We start from the raw sequence: 23,327 nt of genomic DNA, 5'->3' as shown, positions 1-23,327 counted from the left end.
AGTCCGATTGCTGTGGGATGAGACTGGGGTTAATTACAAGTCTGACCAACCTAGGGCGTTCTGCAAGACCTGTCTCCCACAGAAAGCTTTTCAGCCGTAATTTGAATGATTTCTGAAGTGGAAAAATACACCCCCACCAGGATGTCTTCCTGCCCTCAGTTGGAAGGCACAGAATGTCACTGAATTCTAGGGTGCAGAGTAGCAGCCCTGGTAGTCTGTATTCGCAAAAAGAAAAGGAGGACTTGTTCTAGTCTCTAAGGTGCCTCAAGTCCTGAATTCTAGGGAACTGCCTTGGGGGGACAGTGAGGGGGTGCAAGGGAAAAGCAGCGGCCCCTCCCTGCAGCACCCACCTGTTGCTCCTGAATGGCTGGTACCACGGGCAATGAGACCCAGGACCCTGGTGTTCGCCCCGGGGCGCTGCCAGCAGGGGTTGGCGCCCCGCAGGGCCCAGCCTTCTCGGGGGCTCTGGGCAGCGCTTCTGGACAGACGCAGGGCCCGGGAGCGTGTGGGGAGCTGGAGGGTGAGTGCAGGCGGCTGTGGCATTTGGGCGCCGGTCGCGGCCCCTGGACAGCTCCCGCCAGGGCGGTGCAGGGGAGCCTGGCATCCAGGGCAGGGGGTGGGTCTCTGACCCTCCTTCCCGGCGCTGGGGGTCTCCCGGGAGGCTGCAGAGACGCTGGACGGTCGGAGCAAGAACTGGCGGCCGCACTCTGAGACCACCCAGAAATGCCTTGTGCTTAGCCCCCGGAGCCCTTTCCTCGGGGCTCCCACCCCAGCCGGCCCAGGGGCCGGATCCGTGCCGAGCTGGGCACTGGGGCGGGGGGGGGACCCCAGGGGGAAGGGACCTGGCTTGGTGGCCGATACCAGGGTGATGGGCGCGCTAAGCGGGGCGGGAAGCAGAGAACGAGAGCCCGAGGGCGTGGGGGCTGCCCGGGGGGCATCCTTGGGGGGGCGGGCGGGGGGGGGGGGGTCCTCTGCCCGGCCCCGTTGCCGGGAGGCAGCGGGCGGGGGGCGGTGCGGACCGGGCTGGTTGCCGGGAGACGCTGTAAACAATGGGGGGGGGGTTAATCCCAGCCCCGCCGCCGCCGCCCGGCTCAGTGCTGCGGCCGCCGCCTCCGCAGGCTTCCCTCGGGTCCGCAGCGCCCCGCCGCAGGCTTCTCTCGGGTCCGCACCCAGGTCAGTGTTCTGTGTCAGCTGACGCGGGTGGGTTCCATCCCCCCCGCGCCCGGGTTCCCGGGGACACTCCTGCCCGCATCCCCCGATCCGCCTGGGGGCTCATCCCCCTGCCTGCACCCCCCCGATCGCCCTGGGGGCCGCAGCTCCCTGCCCGCACCCCCCCCCGATCCCCCTGGGGGCCGCAGCTCCCTGCCCGCACCCCCCCCCCGATCCCCCTGGGGGCCGCAGCTCCCTGCCTGCAACCCCCCCCCCCGATCCCCCTGGGGGCCGCAGCTTCCTGCCCGCACCCCGCCCCCGATCCCCCTGGGGGCCGCAGCTCCCTGCCTGCACCCCCCCCCCGATCCCCCTGGGGGCCGCAGCTCCCTGCCCGCACCCCCCCCCGATCCCCCTGGAGCCCCCAGCTCCCTGCCTGCACCCCCCCGATCCCCCTTGGGGCCGCAGCTCCCTGTCTGCACCCCCCCCATCGCCCTTGGGGCCCCAGCTCCCTGCCCGCACCCCCCCCGATCCCCCTGGGGCCCCAGCTCCCTGCCCGCACCCCCGATCCCCCTGGAGCCCCAGACCCCTGCCTGCACCCCTCCGATCGCCCTGGAGTCCCCAATTCCCTGCCTGCACCCCCCCCCATCGCCCTGGGGGCCCCAGCTCCCTGCCCGCACCCCCCCGATCGCCCTGGGGGCCCCAGCTCCCTGCCCGCACCCCCCAATCGCCCTGGGGGCCCCAGCTCCCTGCATGCACCTCTGGATTCCCCTGGAGCCCCAAGACCCCTGCCTGTACCCCCCGATCCCCCTGGAGCCCCCAGCTCCCTGCCCAAACCCCCCATCCTCCTGGGGCCACCAGCTCCCTGCCCAACCCCCCTGATCCCCTGGGGCCCCCAGCTCCCTGCCTGCATCCCACATCCCTAGGGGCCTCCATCTTCCTGCCCAGACCTCCACATCCCTGGGGCCCCCAGCTCCATGCCTGCACCCTCAGATCCCCCAGATTCCTGCCTGCAACCCAGATCCCTCAGGGCCCCCAGCTCCCTGGCCAGGCCCCCCAGATCTCCCAGGGCCCCCAGCTCCCCTCACACACACACATCCCCGACTCCTGGGACTAGCAGGAGCAGCTGCTCTTTCTGAGCTTCCTCTCCATACAGTGTGTACTGAGCAAATCTCTCTGACTGCAGCGCTGATCCTAGCCCCTCTAACTTTCCTGCTGGGGGTCGTCCCTTCACGGTCACTGCCTTTGTATTTCCAGCTTTACCAATTTATCATAGTGATCCTTTGCCCTCTCTAGTATCTCCCAGCCAAAGATCTCAGAGTGCTTTACCGATATAAACACATTATATGGGATCAATATCATGATTTTACCTATTGGGAAACTGAGGCACAGAGACCGGTAGTCAGAGGCACAACCAGAGAGAGAACCTGGGAGTCCTGATGCCCAGGCCTGTTCTTCTGCTCCACGCCCTTTCCTCCCCACCCTCTCCTGAAACTCTGCATCAACAGCAGCAGCTTGCCCAGCACTTGAGATCTGGCAGAGCTGCAGAGGCCATGGTGTGTGGTCAGCAGCAGCTGTTCCTCTGAAAAACGGTGGGTTCTCTGCCTGCTCTGGGGATGGGACTCCCTCGTGCCTCTGTCGGAGTCCGAGCCCTGGAGCTCCCAGACATTGGTCTCTAGTCCCCCTGGAAATGAACTTTCCCCTTTGAGCTGTGGCTGACCCTGCCCCCATTTCTTCCCTTGGCGAAATTTCAGCTGGCTCCACCCACCGCTTTCGGGCAGCCTCTGTTTGTTGTCCCTGATGCCGTGGTAACTGGATAAAAGAGAAAGCGAGAGCGTGCAGGATCTCCCTGGGGCAAACCTTATGAGGTTCTTTGCCTCAGGAAATCCCGGCCCTCGGGGCAGGAAGAGCTCCTTGGCCTTGCTGGTCTTGTCTCCTTGTTTCAGAGTAACAGCCGTGTTAGTCTGTATTCGCAAAAAGAAAAGGAGGACTTGTGGCACCTTAGAGACTAACCAATTTATTTGAGCATGAGCTTTCGTGAGCTACAGCTCACTTCATCGGATGCATGCCGTGGAAACTGCAGCAGACTTTATATATACACAGAGAATATGAAACAATACCTCCTCCCACCCCACTGTCCTGCTGGTAATAGCTTATCTAAAGTGATCATCAGGTTGGGCCATTTCCAGCACAAATCCAGGTTTTCTCACCCTCCAGCCCCCCACACAAATTCACTCTCCTGCTGGTGATAGCCCATCCAAAGTGACAACTCTTTACACAATGTGTTTATTTGAGCATGAGCTTTCGTGTGTAAAGAGTTGTCACTTTGGATGGGCTATCACCAGCAGGAGAGTGAATTTGTGTGGGGGGCTGGAGGGTGAGAAAACCTGGATTTGTGCTGGAAATGGCCCAACCTGATGATCACTTTAGATAAGCTATTACCAGCAGGACAGTGGGGTGGGAGGAGGTATTGTTTCATATTCTCTGTGTATATATAAAGTCTGCTGCAGTTTCCACGGCATGCATCCGATGAAGTGAGCTGTAGCTCACGAAAGCTCATGCTCAAATAAATTGGTTAGTCTCTAAGGTGCCACAAGTCGTCCTGTTCTTTTTGTCTCCTTGTACAATTCATCCCCGGAGACCTTCCCCCCCGGTAGCCGGTGTGACCTTTGGCTGCGCTCGTCAGGTGCGGAGCGGGTGCAGCAGGGAGCCCAGCGTGGCGTCTCAATGCACCAGCGCCTCTCCCTCTGTGTGCCAGGGCAGGCCTCCCTGGGGGGCGGCCTCTAATGCACCGCTGGGAGCGGCAGGAGCGCTCCAGGGAGCCGCGAAGGGGGGCTAAAAAAGCAGAGGGAAAGTAGGATCCTTCCTTGCCGTGCTGCAGTCCGCCAGGCCATCTCTCCTGCAGCCGCGCGACTGCTTCTGCAGACCCAGCGACGCCGGGGCAGCGGCAACGTCCCCACCGAGGCCTCTCCCGGGCCCGAGACCCAGCAGAGAAAGCTTCATCCCCAGAGGGGAATTCCGGCTAGGGCAGAGCGCGGGTGCGGGGCAAGGATGGCTGTGTCACCTTAGGGAGAGCCCAGGTCCGCCCGCCACCTCTGCCCTCGCCCCTGGGGTCGGGGCCCGGGTCACAGGACTCCTGCGGCGGCGTGCTGGGTTCTCTGGGGGACTGCCTTCCCCCGGCTGACGCGTGACGGGGCCATTCCCAGAGCAGCTCTCTCTGCTGACTGAGGAGAAATAATGATCCTGGCGCACGGAACCCTTCATCCGGGCATCTCGAACAGCCGCCCAAAGACAGGGCTGTCGTGTGGCCATCCCCACTGTATCGAGGCACACGGAGGTAAAGCAATCTGCCCAAGGTCATGCAGAGAGGCTGGAAAAGCTGGGAGGAGATCCCAGGTTGCCTCACTCCCAGTCCCCTGCTCTAACCAGTAGACATGCTGCTGTGGTTTTAGATGTGCTGCTGTCCCCTACTGGAGTGTGACAGGCCAGCCTGTGTGTTGCAGGGGGATGGGCATCAAGTAGGCGTGGGGGCCCCATTCCCACCTGTGGGGGCAAAGGGCTGTTGCTGCTGCCCAGCCCTCTCCCTAACCGGGGCTCTCTGTCTCCTCACCAGCTGTGGGAAAGCACCGGGGATCCAGCATGTCTGCCGACGTCTGGGTGGGAACATGGAGACCCCACCGGCCCAGAGGGCCCATCGCTGCTCTCTACAGCAGTCCCGGGCCCAAGTATGGGCTCCCCACAAACGTAGGTGAGAGAAAGCGTCAGCGAAGAGCCGGCCAGGCCAGCGGGAAGGGGAGCTCCCATCCCCCACAGGGTCCATGAGGAGGGGTGGCCCGGGGCTCTCCGCCAGCATCGTGGAGAGAGGAACACACGGGCCAGCTGGCAGCTCCGTGCACATGTCCAATGCTCTGCTTTGGGGGCGCTCTCCACCCACAGCCGAATGGGGCTGCTCATCCATCCTGTGTTCACCCCAAGGGCGCCCCTCACCATGCCCCCTTGCACCAAGGGATCTCTTATTTCTCCCCCACTCACTGCTCTTCCTACACAACAAGGCCTGTGCTGAGGGAGCTCTCTCCTCCCCTTGCCCTCTCAGGTCTGGACTGGGGTCCATGCCTGCCCCAGTGGCCTGTGTGGAGAGAGCTCTGCCATGCCCCACGCTCCCTTCAGGGCTTTTCTTGGGGGCTCTCACTATCTGGCCCATGCCCTCTGCGCCCTGGCTCTACCTCTCCTTCCTGTTGCAGGTTACCCCCTTCACGACCCCTCCCGCTACCGAGACCCTGCATACAGCTTCGGCATCCGCCACCCCTATCTGCAGGATGAGTGCTCCCCGGGGCCCAAGTACATGGTGCCAGCCAAGATGACCATGAAGGGCAAAGATGGTAACCCTGCCTACTCCATCTATGGCCGTCCCAGGGATCTGATGCCCTTCCTGACCCCTGGGCCAGGTGAGTCTGTCCCCTTCTCACTCGCTCTGTACAGCCAAGCTATGTGGGTGCGGCTTAATTTGTGTGTAGTGTGTGTGATTTAATGCCTGTGATGGAAAAGGGTTGCTCCTTCCAGTCCATGCTCCAGGGCTCTGGACAATCCAGGTGTGTTTGTCCCGAGTGATAGAGCTCCCTGTAAAGCCGATTTTGTATTTATTTATTTATTTTTTAAAAGGCTCCATGGGCGATGCTGGCAATTACAGGCTGGTAAACCTGACTTCAGGTGCAGCCAGATTGGTTGAAAGGATGATAAAGAACAGAATGATCAGACACACAGATGAACACGATTTGGTGGGGAAGAGTCAACACAGCTTTAGTAAAGGGAAATCATGCCTCTCCCATCTATTAGAGTTCTTTGAGGGGGCCTACAGACGCATGGATAAGAGTAATCCAGTGGCTATAGTGTACTTGGACTTTCAGAAAGCCTTTGAAAAGGTCACACACCAAAGTCTGTTAAGCAAAGTAAGCAGCGACAGATAAAAGGGAAGGTTCTCTCATGGATCTGTAACTGGTTAAAAGACAGGAAACAAAGGGTAGGGATAAATGGTCAGTTTTAATGTTTGAGAGAGGTAAATAGCTGGGTTCCCCAAGAATCTGTACTAGGACCTGTGCTGCTCAGCATATTCAAAGATGATCTGGAAAAGGGGTGAAGAGTGAGGTGGCAAAATTTGCAGATGATACAAAATTACTCAAGATAGTTAAGTCCAAAGCTGACAGCACAGAGCTACAAAAAATCTCTCAAAATTGTGCAACACAATGGCAGGTGAAATTTCCATGTTGATAAATGCAAAGTAATGCACATGGGGAAAACATAATCCCAACTATACTTGCAAAATGAGGGGGTCTAAATTAGCTGTTACCATTCAAGAGAGAGGTCTTGGAGTCATTGTGGAGAGTTCTCTGAAAACATCGGTTCAATATGCAGCAGCAGTCAGAAAAGCTAATAATGTAAGGAACGGTTAGGAAAGGGACAGAAAAGACAGAAAATATCATAGTGCCACTATATAAATCCATGGTACGCTCGCGCCTTGAATACTGTGTACAGTTCTGGTCACATCATCTTAAAAAAAAAGATTAGGGCTGTCAAGCCATTAAAAAAAATTAATTGCAGTTAATTGCATGATTAAAAAATTAATCATGATTAATCGTGTGATTAAAAAAAATTAATCGCGATTAATGAGTGATTAATCGCACTGTTAAACAGTAATAGAATACCATTTATTTAAATAGTTTTGGATGTTTTCTACATTTTCAAATACACTGATTTCAATTACAACACAGAATACAAAGTGTACAGTGCTCACTTTAGATTTATTTTTATTACAAATATTTGCACTGTAAAAAACAAAAGAAATAGTATTTTTCAGTTTACCTCATACCACTACTGTCGTGCAATCTCTTTATCATGAAAGTTGATCTTACAAATGTAGAATTATATACAAAAAATAACTGCATTCAAAAATAAAACCATGTAAAACTTTAGAGCCTACAAGTCCAATTAGTCCTACTTCAGCCAATCACTAAGGGTATGTCTACACTACGAAATTAGGTCGAATTTATAGAAGTCGGTTTTTTAGAAATCGTTTTTATATATTCGAGTGTGCGTGTCCCCACAGAAAATGCTCTAAGTTCATTAAATGCATTAACTCGGCGGAGTGCTTCCACAGTACCGAGGCAAGCGTCGACTTCCAGAGTGTTGCACTGTGGGTAGCTATCCCACAGTTCCCGCAGTCCCCGGAAATGAGATTCAAAAGTTCACGGTTCTTTTCCTGTCTACCTGGCCAGTGCATCTGACTTGAGAGTGCTGTCCAGAGCGGTCACAATGGAGCACTCTGGGATAGCTCCCGGAGGCCAATACCATCGAATTGTGTCCACAGTACCCCAAATTCGACCCGGCAAGGCCTATTTAAGCGCTAATCCACTTGTCAGGGGTGGAATAAAGAAATCGATTTTAAGAGCCCTTTAAGTTGAAAAAAGGGCTTCATCGTGTGGACGGGTGCAGGTTTACATCGATTTAACGCTGCTAAATTCGACCTAAAGTCCTAGTGTAGACCAGGGCTTAGACAAACAAGTTTGTTTACATTTGCAGGAGATAATGCTGCCTGCTTCTTGTTTACAATGTCACCTGAAAGTGAGAACAGGTGTTCTCATGGCACTGTTGTAGCCGGCGTCGCAAGATATTTACGTGCCAGGTGCACTAAAGATTCATACGTCCCTTCATGCTTCAACCACCTTTCCAGGGGACATGTGTCCATGCTGATGACTTGGGTTCTGCTCGATAACTATCCAAAGCAGAGAGGACCGATGCATGTTCATTTTCATCATCAGAGTAGGATGCCACCAGCAGAAAGTTGATTTTCTTTTTTGGTGGTTCAGGTTCTGTAGTTTCTACATCGAAATGTTGCTCTTTTAAGACTTCTGAAAGAATGCTCCACACCTCGTCCCTCTCCGATTTTGGAAGGCACTTCAGATTCTTAAACCTTAAGTCAAGTGCTGTCACTATTTTTAGAAATCTCATAGTGGTACCTTCTTTGTGTTTTGTCAGATCTGCAGGGACAGTGTTCGTTAATCAAACAGCATGTGCTGGGTCATCATCCGAGATTGCTATAACATGAAATATATGGCAGAATGCGGGTAAAATAGAGCAGAGGACATACAATTCTCCCCCAAAGAGTTCTGTCACAAATTTAATTAATGCATTGTTTTTTTAACCAACATCATCAGCATGGAAGCATGTCCTTTGGAATGGTGGCTGACACATGAAGGGGCATATGAATGTTTAGCATATCTGGCATGTAAATACCTTGCAAAAGTGCCATGCGAATGTATGTTCTCACTTTCAGGTGACATTGTAAATAAGAAGCGGGCAGCATTATCTCCTGTAAATGTAAACAAACTTGTTTGTCTTAGCGATTGGCTGAACAAGAAGTAGGACTGAGTGGATTTGTAGGCTCTAAAGTTTTACATTGTTTTGTTTTTGAGTGCAGTTATGTAACAAAGAAACAAAATCTAAATTTGTAAGTTACACTTTCACAATATTGTCTTACAGTATTTGTAGGAGGTGAATTGAAAATTACTTTCTTTTGTTGGTCATTTTTACAGTGCAGATATTTCTAATAAAAACTAATATAAAGTGAGCATTGTACACTTTGTATTCTGTGTTGTAATAGAAATCAATATATTTGAAAATGTAGAAAAACATCCAAAAATATTTAATAAATTTCATTGGTATTCTAGTGTTTGACAGTGTGATTAATCATGATTAATTTTTTTAATTGCAGTTAATTTTTTGAGTTAATTGCGTGAGTTAACTGCGATTAATCGACAGCCCTAAAAAAGATATATTAGAATTGGGGAAAGTACAGAAAAGGGCAATAAAAATGATTAGGGGTCTGGAACAGCTTCCATGAAAGGAGAGATCAAGAAGGCTGGGACTCTTCAGCTTGGAAAAGAGACGACTAAGGGGGGATATGACAGAGGTCTATAAAATCATGAGTGGTGAGGGGAAAGTGAACAAGGAAGTGTTGTGTTATTTACCCCATCACATAACACACAAACCAGGGGTCACCCAATGAAGTTAATAGGCAGCAGGTTTAAAACAAACAAAGGGAAGTATTTCTTCACACAACATACAGTCAATCTGTGGAACTTGTTGCCAGGGGATGTTGTGAAGGCCAAGACTATAACTTGGTTCAAAAAAGAATTAGATAAGTTCCTGGAGGACTGGTCCATCAATGACTTTTAGCCAAGATGGTCAGGGATGTAACTCCACGTTCTGAGTGTCCCCAGTCCCTCTGACTGCGAGAAGCTGGGACTAGACAACAGGGGATGGATCACTCGAAAAATTGCCCGGTTCAGTTCATTCCCTCTGAAGAGCCTGGCTCCAGCCACTGTCAGAAGACAGGACACTGGGCTAGATGGACCATTGGATTGATCTGATGACCATTATGTTCTTATGTTACCCTGGAGAGATGATTCCCCAGCCCCATAGATATCGCTGCCAAGGACTGATCCTGAGAGTCAGCCTAAATTCCCTTCTTGTTAATTCTATGCCATTCCTCCTAATTCCCCTCCTCCTTGTGTAGCCTCCTTGCTAATCCCGCTCTGTCGCAGGCTTCACACCCTTCTGATATTTGCAGACTTGTGTGTAGAGTGCAGGGCAGGAGCACTAGATATGGGGGAGTTCTTAGTTACTCTAGTCCCGCCCTCTCCCAGCAGGGGACATTGTGGGGAGCGGGGCAGGGTGCTGGCTGTGGGGGGAGCTCCCAGCGACTCTAGCCCCAGCTTCTTCCAGCAGGGGGTGCTGTAGGGCATAGGACAGGAGCGCGGGCTATCTGTGAGCCTGCCAATCAGTGGGGTATGGGGTGAGCCCCTCCCATCTATGATCCGATATTATCCTCCCTCTTTGTTTCAGGTCGATATTCTCCAGAGAAGGCAGGGAAATGGGCCTATCGCTCCGCGCCCATCTACTCGCTTGCTTCGCGCACGAAGGAGTTTGCGAATGACCAGACTCCAGGTAGGAGAGCCCACGGGGCTAAGCTCCGACCCAGCTCCTGCTCCCCCTGCCCCACTGCATGGCTGGCCTCAAGGTTCCAAGGTGCAAATCAGTGCCCGTTGGCTCAGACCTTTGTCTGGATTCTCCCCTTCCCCTTCCCGGAAGCCCTGACTCCAGCATATGCCTGTCTCCACGCCCAGGGACCCTAGAGCCAGTTCACGGCTTTCCCAGCCTCTTATCCAAAGCGGGTGCTACGGGGCAGGGTGGCAAGAGACTGTCAGAGAGGGGATCAACCCACTGGTTCGGGGTGCAAGTGGACCCTGGATTCTTGCAACTGCTGAATGCTGCAGAGAGGCCAGAGCCGCTGGAGGAGACAATTCTGCTAAGCCTGTTGCAGGATTGGTCCCGGATCTGTTTGTGATCATCCCTCGCCCCCCGACTGCTCAGCTTCTCCCCAGCACACTTCTGGGAGAGGGGCCTGGTTCAGAGGGTGTGACCGGCACAAGCTGGGGGATAATGATCATTCCCCACGGCCCTGCACTCCCCCAGTTGCTCACGGGGGAATGGGGCAGTGCAATCATAAAACAACCAGCTAATTGCAGCTTCCCCAACCTGGAACGTCATGCCTGGGCCCCGTACGCTCGGCTGACTGTGCCAGAATCCAAGCCCTTGGCAATGGAGCGCCAGGCGGGGATTTAGGACCCGAGAGATGGCAGGGGTCAGTTGGGAGTTTCCCCGCTGCCGTAACTGGAAAGGGGGGAGTCACCCTGTTCCCAGAGCCATGCACAGGGCCCAGCTCTCCCCTGGGGACACCGTTGCTCTGGGTGCCCGCCCTCGATGCCAGCGCAAAGCTCGGCCGGCTAGGAGAGCGGAGACGGGCTGGCCCAGGAGGCTTGTGAGGGGGCTTTTCAGATGACTAAGGCCCAGGTAGATGAGGCTCTCGGAGCGGGGGGTCATGCCAATTCGTGGGGAGAGACTGTTCCTGCCCCTCCAGGAGCAGCAGGCAGTCTTGCTGGCTCCTTAGACCCACAGGTTTTGGTGCCCGCAGCTGATCGAGTCCAGGGTCCCCATCTCGGGGGGGCCCCGGCAACCGGGGGAAACGAGCCCAATGGTGCAGCCACCCCTTGCACCGAGTCGCAGCCACTGGCTGAGATTTGGCCCGCGCGCCCCTCCGTCATGGCAGGGCAGCCAATGGGAGAGAGCAAGGCTGGCCTCACCCAGGGTGGGAGGGGAGGGATGCCACAGCCTCACAGCTGCCACTGCCCTCCCCCGAGCCCTCCCCAGCCTCACCTCATTCCTGCCCTCCCCACCCCTCCCCATTCCCTTCTGCCCTCGCCCCCCCGAGCCCTGCCCTTCCCCAGCCTCACCTCACTCCTGCCCTCTCCACCCCCCCGTTCCCTTCTGCCCTCGCCCCCCTGAGCCCTGCCCTTCCCCAGCCTCAACTCACTCCTGCCCTCCCCACCCCTCCCCATTCCCTTCTGCCCTCGCCCCCCTGAGCCCTGCCCTTCCCCAGCCTCACCTCACTCCTGCCCTCTCCACCCCTCCCCATTCCCTTCTGCCCTCGCCCCCCCGAGCCCTGCCCTTCCCCAGCCTCACCTCACTCCTGCCCTCTCCACCCCCCGTTCCCTTCTGTCCTCGCCCCCCTGAGCCCTGCCCCTCTCCCTCCCCAGCCTCACCTCACTCCTGCCATCCCCACCCCTCCCCATTCCCTTCTGCCCTCGCCCCCCTGAGCCCTGCCCTTCCCCAGCCTCACCTCACTCCTGCCCTCTCCACCCCTCCCCATTCCCTTCTGCCCTCGCCCCCCCGAGCCCTGCCCTTCCCCAGCCTCACCTCACTCCTGCCCTCTCCACCCCCCGTTCCCTTCTGTCCTCGCCCCCCTGAGCCCTGCCCCTCTCCCTCCCCAGCCTCACCTCACTCCTGCCATCCCCACCCCTCCCCATTCCCTTCTGCCCTCGCCCCCCTGAGCCCTGCCCTTCCCCAGCCTCACCTCACTCCTGCCCTCTCCACCCCCTTATTCCTTTCTGCCCTCACCCCCCAAGGCCTGCCCCTCCCCTCCCCAGCCTCACCTCACTCCTGCCCTCTCCACCCCCTTATTCCTTTCTGCCCTCACCCCCCAAGGCCTGCCCCTCCCCTCCCCAGCCTCACCTCACTCCTGCCCTCCCCACCCCTCCCCATTCCCTTCTGCCCTCACCCCCCCAGTCCTCCCCCTCCCCAGCCTCACCTCACTCCTGTCCTCTCCACCCCCTTATTCCTTTCTGCCCTCACCCCCCAAGGCCTGCCCCTCCCCTCCCCAGCCTCACCTCACTCCTGCCCTCCCCACCCCTCCCCATTCCCTTCTGCCCTCGCCCCCCTGAGCCCTGCCCTTCCCCAGCCTCGCCTCACTCCTGCCCTCCCCACCCCTCCCCATTCCCTTCTGCCCTCGCCCCCCTGAGCCCTGCCCCTCCCCAGCCTCAACTCACTCCTGCCTTCCCCAGCCCTCCCCCTTCCCAATCTCACCTCACTCCTGCCCCCCGCCCCATCCCCCAGAGCTGCCCTGTCAGATTTCTGATTTGTCCACAGTGGTGTTTGAATGGCAGATCTGACCCCTGCTGACCCGCTCTTCCCTCCATCCCAGGGCCTGCCGCCTACGGGCTCCCCCCAATGATCGGGCCCAAGGTCGTCAGCAAGAGCTCTGCCCCCAACTATTCCCTCCTGGGGCGCAGCTTGATCGGCACCTTCTGTGAGGACCTGAGCAAGGTGAGAGGCAGCAGCGGCGCTGGGGAGGGGGAGATGGGGGACGCGCCTGGCCGTGGGGAATGGGGGTTCAGGCTGCCGGCTGGGTTGCGGCTCGGCCTGCTTTGGGGGGGGTGGGGGCGCCCCTGGGGGGGCCTGTTGGCGACTGAGCTCCCCTCTCCTTGTGTGCAGACGCCAGGGCCCTGTAACTACCGGGTGGTGGAGCCCAGCGTGTACAAGACCCGGGCCCCTCAGTACAGCATTCTCGCCCGCAACATGCTTCCTGGGGACAACACGCAGAAACCAGGGCCCGGGGCACACAGCCCGGAGAAGGTGAGGCGGGGGCTTGGGACACACACACACACATGGGCTCACAAGAGCTGTTGTGGATGGGACGTGGGGGGGTGCAGTGTGTGTGCAAGTGGGGGGGTGATGCAGTGTGTGGGTGTGCAAGTGGGGGTGATGCAGTGTGTGTGTGGGGGGGTGATGCACTGTGAGAGTGGGGGGTGATGCCGTGGGTGTGCGGGTGGGGGGGTGATGCAGTGTGCGAGTGGGGGGGTGATGCCGTGTGCGTGCGAGGGGGGGGTGATGCCGTGTGCGTGCGGGTGGGGGGGTGATGCCGTGTGCGTGCGAGGGGGGGTGATGCCATGGGTGTGCAAGTGGGGGGGTGATGCCGTGTGCGTGCGAGGGGGGGTGATGCCGTGTGCGTGCGAGGGGGGGTGATGCCGTGGGTGTGCAAGTGGGGGGGTGATGCCGTGTGCGTGCGAGTGGGGGGGTGATGCCGTGTGCGTGCGAGGGGGGTGATGCCGTGTGCGTGCGAGGGGGGGTGATGCCGTGTGCGTGCGAGGGGGGGTGATGCCGTGTGCGTGCGAGGGGGGGGGTGATGCCGTGTGTGTGTGTGGGTGATGGAGGGGGGGTGTGCGCACGCAGTGGGGAAGCTAAGGTCTCAAGCAGGATTGTAGTTGTGGGCGGGGGGGGGGATGCCCTGAGATCTGACGGGGGAGGGGGCGTGTGTGTGTTTCTAACGTGGAAGCCAGGCTCCCCGCAGGGTACCAGCGGGTGCTGGGGGGAGGAGCTGAGATCTCACGCACTGACCCTGCGGTGTTCTGCCCCCTCCCCCTGCAGTACGTCCAGCAGCGTGGCCAGACCTTTGGGATCCGCCACTCCGACTACCTGGCGCCCCTCATCGTGGACGTGGTGGATTAAGCGAGCGCGGCCGGAGGAGCCGAGGGAGCGGCTGCTCGCGGGCGCTAGTGAGAGGGACGGGCTGGACAAGAATTATGCATTTGAAAATCTTTACTGACTTAACACTCTGTGCAGCCGTCTTTGGCGAGTCAGCCCCCAGCTCCTCAGGCCCAGGGGGACCCGGGGAGCTTGGGCCTGGCTCCTTCAGTCGGACAGTGGAACTGGAGCAGGCCATCATGTGAGTGCTGAGCTCCAGGGGGCGTGTGGAAAGAGGGTGAGGCGAGGTCAGGCTGGCTGCAGTGCCCCCGACAGGCCAGGGTCATTTGCACTAGCCCCAGTAGCTCAAGGGCCCCCCCTCATGTTCTGACTTTCACTCCTGGGGGAGATCCATTCACAGTAGCGGACACCGGGGGCAGCCCACGCGCCTGAGCTCTCCTCCCTGTGGTGCCGAGGACGGAGCTAGTCCCAAGTGGGGAGATTAGGGGACCTAGTGCAGCAACTGGCTCCCACGCAACGCAGCTCAGCCCACCAATGCCCCTCTCCCGTGGCGAACAATTGCTGGATCCTTGCCCAGCGCTTTTTGCCCACCGGTGAGGAAGGGGAAGGGTCTCATTTGGACTGCTCCGTGCCCTAATGTTTCCCCATCAGCCCCTGGGATTGACCCTCTCTGAGCACAGGTCACTGCCACCATCAGCTACGAGCTATTGTCCAGGGCTTTGTCCAGCCTACAATGGGCTTCCCACCCATCCCCTGGCTGGCCAGTTCGCTCTCCTCACCCATCTCTCTGCCAGGGCGTCTTCCCAGACCCTCAGGCTACATTCCCTTTGCTCAGTTTGAGCCCACTCCTCCTTATCACACCCCTTTATCATGCTGATTCCTCTCCCTGTTCTCCTGCTGCCTCTTGGCTGTCCCTAAGCCAGCCTCGGCAGGGTTAGTGCTTTCAGCCTCCCCCTCACCCCACGACTCAGTAGTGTAGCTGCTCTTATTTGAGTTCCCTCCATTGTGTTGACATCTTTCTGGCGCCAGATCCCTGGAGCTGAGCACAAGCTGAGCTCTCCCCGGAGCTGTGCAGAGAGGGCCCCGGCCTGCACTGGGATGAGAGGCCCAGAGCTGAGCGTTCCCCGAGCTGCTCCGGCCGAGCCCCGTTCACGAGCCCCTGTCCAATTCTTTCCATTTGCTGACCCTTTTCTGTCTTCCTTGTGTCAGGGGAAGGGTCCCACTGCAATATGCTGCATGGTCTGTGCTCATGCTGCGGGCACTCAGGATAGAAATTGGATCCTCCTGCTCCAGATACACAGGACCCACCCACTTGCGCGACAGGAGAATCACCCCCTAGCTGTCCCTCTGACCGGGCTCACAATACACCGTTGTGCAGTTCTGATCCACTAGAGGGCAGGGCTCTCCCTATCGTTCTCTGTGTCACACACACTCTAGCCGGTTCCTTGCAGACAGGATATATTTATACCCAGATGTGGTTACAATAACCACATCCCCATCTCTGTAGGGAAACTGAACACAAAAACAAGCTCCAGGCGAGGCACAAACCACCCTAGGGGGTTCTGGGGAGGGAGAACCTGCTTTGGCTCACTGAGCAGGGGGGTTATCTTGGCCTAGATGTTAGAGAGCAGACAGCTCTGTCTGGAGTGTTATTCGGTCTGGGGAAGTTATAAATATTCCGTGACAGCGGACTCCCACTCCTTCCCTGGGAGGCAATTCACCACTCCCATAGATTCATAGACAGTAAGACCAGAAGGGACCATTATGATGACCCAGCCTGATCTCCTATATAACACATGCAATTGTTTCTGCATCGTGCTCAGAACTTCCGATTGAGCTAGTGCATATCCTTTAGAAAGGCATCCAGGTTTGACCCACTGCGTCCCTAGGTCAGATTTCCCAACGGTTAATTACCCTCACTGTGAAAACAGGACATCTTATTTCTAGTCTGAATTTGTCTGCCTACAGGTTCCTCCTTTGCCTGCCAGCTTAAAGAACTGTCAACAGTCAGAAATCTCTTCCCCCAGTGGGTAATTGCAGACCATGGTCAAGTCCCCTCTTAACCTACCCTTGGATAAACTAAAGCGGATGAGTTTTCTTAGTCTCTCACTGTAAGCCAGGTTGTCCAGAGCTCAGATCATTTTCCTGGCTCTTTCCTGAACCTTCTCCAATTTTTCAACATCTTTTTTGAAGTGCGGACACCAAACCTGAGCACAACATACACTAATGTCGGGAAGCCATGACTGTACCTGGCCATGCGTCAGCTCCCTACCTCCTCTGCCGTGGGCAACACAAATCCCACCTTCTCAGCCTAGGCAGGCTCCGCTGTCCCTCTGCATGTTAGCAACAGGCCCACCTCAACCCCCGAGCCCTCCGAGGGGCTCCCTGGAGCATCCAGCCCTGCTCCACTGGACACTCGCATGTTTCACTGCTCCCGAAGGAACAGCCCAGCCCACCTTACCAGCTCCACCTCACATCACGACACCGCTTCACACACAGCCCTTAGGCATGTTTAGAGTGAAAAGAAGCAGAGTTTATTTAACAAAGAGAGTCAAATGGTAGCAAATAGGAATACTGGAAACCAATGGTTACATATCAAATAAAAGCAGAACCCGCATTGTAAAACCTGGACGTATCTAACTAACGCACACCCAGAGTCCTTGCAGTGTTTTGCAGCCAGGCCTAGCTGTGCTCCGTTTTCATGAGGGAAGCCATGCTGTCAGCTTGTCTCCTTGGTGAAGGGTATGGGGCGGGGGAGGAACCTCTGCCCCCCCAGGGATGCTCCAACACTCCAAGGTCTTTACTCACAAACAGGGTGCTGTCCTGCTGGTTGTTGTTTTTTCCTGTGTGCCTCTTTGCTGTTGATTTCACATGCTCTTGATCAGCATTCAGCTCCGTCTGTGGACAGGTCTCCTTTGTAAAGCGGACAATACCCAATACACACAGGACCAGCCGGAGAGCAAGAGAGACAGGTCTCTTCCCTCCTGCCTGATAGGAGCAAGTTCATCCCTTTGTGCAACCTGCCTTAACTCCCAGACCTTAAGCACATGATTTCCAGTACAGATACATAATTCCAGAAACATTATCTGTCCGTACGCTTTGCAACGATTATGATGACCAGCTCTAGGCAGAGCCCTCATGTCATAAATGTAAAGGGAAGGATAACCACCTTTCTGTATACAGAACTATAAAATCCCTCCTGGCCAGAGGCAAAACCCTTTCACCTGTAAAGGGTTAAGAAGCTAAGATAACCTCGCTGGCACCTGACCAAAAAGACACAAAAACAGGAATATACATTCCATTCAGCACAGCTTATTTACCAGCCATTTAAACAAAAGGAAATCTAATGCAGTTCTAGCTAGATTACTTACTAACAAGTTCTAAGACTCCATTCCTGTTCTGTTCCTGGCGAAAGCATCACACACACAGACAGACCTTTTGTCCCTTCCCCTGTCCTCCCCACCCCAGCTTTGAAAGTAACTTGTCTCCTCATTGGTCATTTTGATCAGGTGCCAGCGAGATTATCCTAGCTTCTTAACCCTTTACAGGTGAAAGGGTTTTGCCTCTGGCCAGGAGGGATTTTATAGTTCTGTATACAGAAAGGTGGTTACCCTTCCCTTTATATTTATATACCTCACATGCCACCCTTTGGTAATCTTAACCTGTACACATCTGACCCAGGGTATCCCTGTAAAACGCCAGCAACTCTGTGCCTCCTGAGGGTCCCGGGTCGCACCTCACCCTTTACCCTGACTCTGTGGACTCTTCCACTGGCTAATCCGTATGCGTCAGCTTGGAACCCTCCTGCCCGGACACTGTATCTGCCACCACATTCTCTTTGCCTTTAATATGGAAAATTTCCATATCATATTCCTGCAGCGCTGTGCTCCAGGGCATCACTCTGGAGTTGCTACCTTTTCTCCTGTGTAATTGTACCAAAGGAGAGGGGTCTGGTAGGGTCTCCCTTGGAAGCTTGTTCCAATACTCAACTATCCTTATAGCTAGCAAGTTTGTCCTAATATCTCACCTAAATCTCCCTTGCTGCAGGTTAAGCTTGTATTGTCCAGGAGAGGGCTGAGCAGTACAGGAAATCCATTTCTGGGGGGAAATCCAGGACTGGGTCTGTGTGGGCATCATCCTGCAGTAGAAACAAGGCTGGTAAGAGCTGAGTTGTGCCTGGCTGCAGTTCACACACACCCCAAGCTGGAAGCGACTGATGGGCTGGAGCCTGTTGGGGAGCAGTCCAGGACTGGAAGCTACAGAAGCAGAGCAGTGTGCCGGGCCCCCCCAGGTTAGAGCCAGGGTGACACAGCTACTCCCTAGTTTGGACTGTGCCCTGGGTCTGTCACACTCTCAGGGCTTTGTCCTGTTTAGGTACCATTGCTATAGGCAACTCCCAGGGGCTTTTTGACTCAGTGATTACCCCTGTTTCAAGCACGCTTCCCACCTCCTCCTGAACTTGTTTCTGCATTTCCCCTTCAGCCGGGGATGCTCTGCTAGGAACAGGGCGGGGCCCTGAGGTTTGCTTGGAGTGTGCAATCTTGGCAGTTAAACCTGGTGAGGAAAATACCGCTTTGTGGTACTTTGAAAGGGCCGGTGTTTCCTGCTTTAGGGTGGGATTTAATTCCGCCCTAAATTCAGAGCTTTTCAGGGGATTCTCTGCCATGCTCTCCCTGACCAAATTCATTAAAGGGACACACAAGGTTTCTTCATCAGCACAACTGTCATAAATATAAAGGGAAGGGTAAACACCTTTCAAATCCCTCCTGCTCAGAGGAAAAATCCTCTCACCTGTAAAGGGTTAAGAAGCTAAAGGTAACCTCGCTGGTACCTGACCAAAATGACCAGTGAGGAGACAAGATACTTTCAAAAGCTGGAGGGGGTAGAAACAAAAGCTCTCTCTGTCTGTGTGAAGCTTTTGATGGGGACAGAACAGGAATGGAGTCTTAGAACTTAGTAAGTAATCTAGCTAGATATGTGTTAGATTATGATTTCTTTAAATGGCTGAGAAAATAAGCTGTGCTGAATGGAATGGAATGGATATTCCTGTTTTTATGTCTTTTTGTAACTTAAGGTTTTGCCGAGAGTGATTCTCTAGGTTTTGAATCTAATTACCCTGTAAGGTATTTACCGTCATAGAATATCAGGGTTGGAAGGGACCTCAGGAGGTCATCTAGTCCAACCCCCTGCTCAAAGCAGGACTGATCCCCAATTAAATCATCCCAGCCGGGGCTTTGTCAAGCCTGACCTTAAAAACTTCTAAGGAAGGAGATTCCACCACCTCCCTAGGTAACGCATTCCAGTGTTTCACCACCCTCCTAGTGAAAAAGTTTTTCCTAATATCCAACCTAAATCTCCCCCACTGCAACTTGACACCATTACTCCTCGTTCTGTCATCTACTACCACTGAGAACAGTCTAGAGCCATCCTCTTTGGAACCCTCTTTCAGGTAGTTGAAAGCAGCTATCAAATCCCCCCTCATTCTTCTCTTCCGTAGACTAAACATCCCCAGTTCCCTCAGCCTCTCCTCATAACTCATGGGTTCCAGTCCCCTAATCATTTTTGTTGCCCTCTGCTGGACTCTCTCCAATTTTTCCACATCCTTCTTGTAGTGTGGGGCCCAAAACTGGACACAGTACTCCAGATGAGGCCTCACCAGTGTCGAATAGAGGGGAACGATCACGTTCCTCGATCTGCTGGCAATGCCCCTACTTATACATCCCCAAATGCCATTGGCCTTCTTGGCAACAAGGGCACACTGTTGACTCATATCCAGCTTCTCGTCCACTGTAACCCCTAGATCCTTTTCTGCAGAACTGCTGCCGAGCCATTCGGTCCCTAGTCTGTAGCAGTGCACGGGATTCTTCCATCCTAAGTGCAGGACTCTGCACTTGTCCTTGTTGAACTTCATCAGATTTCTTTTGGCCCAATCCTCTGGTTGGTCTAGGTCCCTCTGTATCCTATGCCTACCCTCCAGCGTATCTACCTCTCCTCCCAATTTAGTGTCATCTGCAAACTTGCTGAGGGTGCAATCCACACCATCCTCCAGATCATTTATGAAGATATTGAACAAAACCGGCCCCAGGACTGACCCCATCCTGATTTTACAGAGGTGATTCTTTTTATTGTTACTTCTTTTTTACTGTTACCTCTATTAAAATTCTTCTTTTAAGAATCTGAATGCTTTTTCATTGTTCTTAAGATCCAAGGGTTTGGGTCTGTGTTCACCTGTACCAATTGGTGAGGATTTTTATCAAACCTTCCCCAGGAAAGGGGGTGTAAGGTTTGGGAGGATTCTGGGGGAAAAGACGTTTCCAAATGGGCTCTTTCCCAGTTATATACCTGTTAGATGTTTGGTGGTGGCAGCGATAAAGTCCAAGGACAAAAAGTAAAATAGTTTGTACCTTGGGGAAGTTTTAACCTAAGCTGGTAAAAGTAAGCTTAGGAGGTTTTCATGCAGGTCCCCACATCTGTACCCTAGAGTTCAGAGTGGGGAAGGAAACTTGACATGGTGGCAGAGCGGTGGGATTAACTTGAAATCATTTTGAGATCAATTTGAGATTTTTTGAACCTGAAGCACAGATCTTAAAAAGGAATTTTTTTTTCCTTTGGGCTGCCGAAAAGCAGGTTTTTTGCTGAAAGCAGTTAGATGTTTTTTGTTTTTCTCTACTTTGGGGCCAGAGCAGAGACAAAAGGGAATTGTCTTTTGTGAGCTGGAGTTTTCTCTACCTAAAGGCAGGGTATTTAACCTCCTGCAGCGAAATTCACCAGTCTTCACAGACCTGAAGAAGTTTTTTTACCTAAGAGCAACTAGAGGGGTTTTCTGCCTATTTGCCTGGATACAAAGACGTTAGGGTTTGGCGTTTTTTTTTTTGTTTTTTTTTCTGTAGGCTGACAATCACTATCAGAGAATATAGGTATCATATTACAGCACAGCAAACTTTTACAAGCCAAGTTTTTTGTTTGTTTGTTTGTTTTATTTCTCACTCTCGGGTGTAAAGTTAGTTAAAAACAGAGAGGCAAAGATGACAGAAACCAAGACACAACACAAATTGGAGTTAGCCAGACTGGAGGCAGCGAAAGAGGCAGGAAAAAGCCCTAGAAGCTGCCTGCAGGAGACCTATGGAGGCAAGGGCCAAAGAACTGGAGAAGGAAAAAGAGAGGAAGCATGTGGAGGAGGAGAAGGAAAAAGAGAGGAAGCATGCACTGGAGATGGAGAAGGCAAAGCCTCAGCAGAATATATCAACAAACCCTAACAATCCTTCTCCAGGTACCACTTCCCATCCCAGAAAGTTCCCCACCTACAAGGCAGGCGATGATACCGAGGCCTTCATAGAAAACTTCAAAAGGGCCTGCGTTGGGTACAGCATCTCTACAGACCAATACGTGGTAGAGCTGAGGCCGCAGCTCAGTGGACCCTTAGCTGAGGTGGCGGCTGAAATGCCTAAGGAACACATGAACAAGTATGAACTGTTTAAATCCAAAGCGAGAGTCAGAATGGGGATAACACCCGAGCATTCTCGTAGGCGGTTCAGAGCCCTAAGGTGGAAACCAGACGTGTCATTTACCCGACATGCCTACCACATTGTGAAACATTGGGATGCCTGGATATCAGGAGCAAGTGTTAAATCTCCAGAAGATTTGTCCTTCCTAATGCAAATGGAGCAGTTCTTAGAGGGTGTTCCTGAGGAAATAGAAAGATACATCCTAGATGGGAAGCCCAAAACTGTAATCGAGGCATGGGAGATTGGAGCCAAATGGGTGGAGGTGGCAGAAAAGAAAAAAACTGGTCGCAGTTGGAGCGGAGACCAGAAGGGACAACCTCAGACCACACCCTACTACCGGGGGCAGCCCAAGGCCCCACCTACCCCCCAAGGAACCCTCCAGACACCTTATCGTCCAACCACACCGTTCTCCAGCAAGCCGCCTCGCCCCAGTGACCCGTCAGCTGGACAATGTTTTAAATGTAACGAGCCAGGGCATGTAAAGGCCAACTGCCCCAAGAACCCCAACAGATTACAGTTCATTGCACCGGAATCACACCAGAGGTCCTCAGGCCCAGATACCTCCCAGATACCCTTGGAGCAGAGGGAAACTGTGAGTGTGGGTGGGAAGAAGGTCACCGTGTGGAGGGACACCAGAGCACAAGTGTCAGCTATCCATGCTTCCTTAATGGACCCCAATTTAATCAACCCAGAAATCCAAGTGATGATTCAGCCCTTCAAGTCCAACTCTTTCAATTTGCCTACAGCCAAGTTGCCTGTCCAGTACAAGGGCTGGTCAGGAATGTGGATTTTTGCAGTCTATGATGATTATCCCATCCCCATGCTGTTGGGGGAAGACTTGGCCAATCGTGTGAAGCTAGACAAGAGGGTGGGAACGGTCACCCGCAGCCAGGCTAAACCAGCCGTCACGCCTAGCTCTGTTCCAAAAACTTCTAAGAGGACCCGGTCAGAGGTGATGGACCCAGACCCCAGGCCAATGTCTGCAACAGCAGTAGTGGATCCAGTCCCAGAGACCCAGACAGAGCCAGTCCCAGAACCAGAACCGGTGGAACAACCAGCACCTGAACCATTGCCAGCACTTGCAACCCCAACACCAGAGGGCCCCACCGAACCTGAACCAGCAGCAGCCGTTAACCCTACACAAAAGGCTCAGCCAGAGCCTGAACCCCAACATAGTGCTCCACCACCTTAATTAGTTTACACCCAGCAAAATTAATTATACAGCAGACAGAAACCATCTCAGAACCAGACAGAGACCATGCAAATAAACAATAGCAAAGGGGAACCTATAATGACAAAACAATACAGAAGTGAGGATTTCACAACTACATCTATAAAGACATAAAGGGTTCCCAGCTGTGTCTATTGATAAGTGAGTTCTTACCAGACAGAAAACTGTCAACCTAAATTTCCTTTTACATCTTCTAGGCTCTTCCCTTTCTCTGGAGGTGATAGATCAGATCCCCTTCCTAACAGCCCCATATTGACTCGGTTGGAATGTGAGGAGGTGACCGGTCGCTTCCCAGCTTAGGGCTGCCTCTGCTGCTTAGCCAAAGGCCTGAGCCTAAGAACAGGGCCTCAGACTGTCACAGGGAGGGAAGGCCCTTACACCGATTCTTTCTTCTTACCTCTATTACTAGCTAAATGATAAACATAGACCTCCATTCTTAGAGTCTAGGCCTTTACAGACAGGCCTGAATATCTATATCCTAACAAACGTTAAGGGTATTTGTGTAGCCAGATATGTATATTTTTGTCATATTTGAATGAAATGTCTATATTTAGAGAGAATCTTCTTTTTCC

General features: G+C 54.1%; 2 protein-coding genes across 3 annotated transcripts in view; one reads left to right on the top strand and one right to left on the bottom strand.

Moving 5' to 3' along the window:
* LOC311525193 (uncharacterized protein) overlaps positions 1–23,327 on the bottom strand; it is a gene marked incomplete at its 3' end in the record, with an annotated part of 47,193 nt that overhangs the window by 9,696 nt on the left and 14,170 nt on the right. The window lies entirely within an intron of this gene.
* Positions 488–16,644, top strand: LOC311532376 (ciliary microtubule associated protein 1A-like). Of its 2 annotated transcripts, none has more exons than XM_084650777.1 (7): positions 488–520; positions 4,760–4,894; positions 5,388–5,591; positions 10,045–10,146; positions 12,740–12,861; positions 13,030–13,170; positions 13,963–16,644. In XM_084650777.1, the coding sequence occupies exons 2-7, from the start codon at positions 4,786–4,788 to the stop codon at positions 14,041–14,043; spliced, it is 759 nt and encodes a 252-aa protein (XP_084506903.1). In that variant the 5' UTR covers positions 488–520; positions 4,760–4,785; the 3' UTR covers positions 14,044–16,644. The 2 variants fall into 2 exon arrangements, with proteins under 2 accessions (XP_084506903.1, XP_084506902.1); XM_084650776.1 differs by lacking the exon at positions 488–520 and adding an exon at positions 1,086–1,173.

The sequence above is a fragment of the Lepidochelys olivacea genome (genome assembly GCF_965140295.1).
Source record: "Lepidochelys olivacea isolate rLepOli2 genome assembly, chromosome: 1".
NCBI classification, from domain to species: domain Eukaryota; kingdom Metazoa; phylum Chordata; order Testudines; family Cheloniidae; genus Lepidochelys; species Lepidochelys olivacea.
The sequence above is the reverse complement of the archived record's forward strand: the minus strand, read 5'-3'. Positions and strand labels throughout refer to the sequence as shown.

Bases quoted from the DNA above. Each gene is read 5' to 3' on its own strand.
- LOC311532376 (XM_084650777.1), top strand. From the start codon at position 4,786: ATGTCTGCCGACGTCTGGGTGGGAACATGGAGACCCCACCGGCCCAGA. The intron at 4,895-5,387 runs GTGAGAGAAAGC...TTCCTGTTGCAG, and splicing joins TGGGCTCCCCACAAACGTAG to GTTACCCCCTTCACGACCCC. The intron at 5,592-10,044 runs GTGAGTCTGTCC...TCTTTGTTTCAG, and splicing joins CTTCCTGACCCCTGGGCCAG to GTCGATATTCTCCAGAGAAG.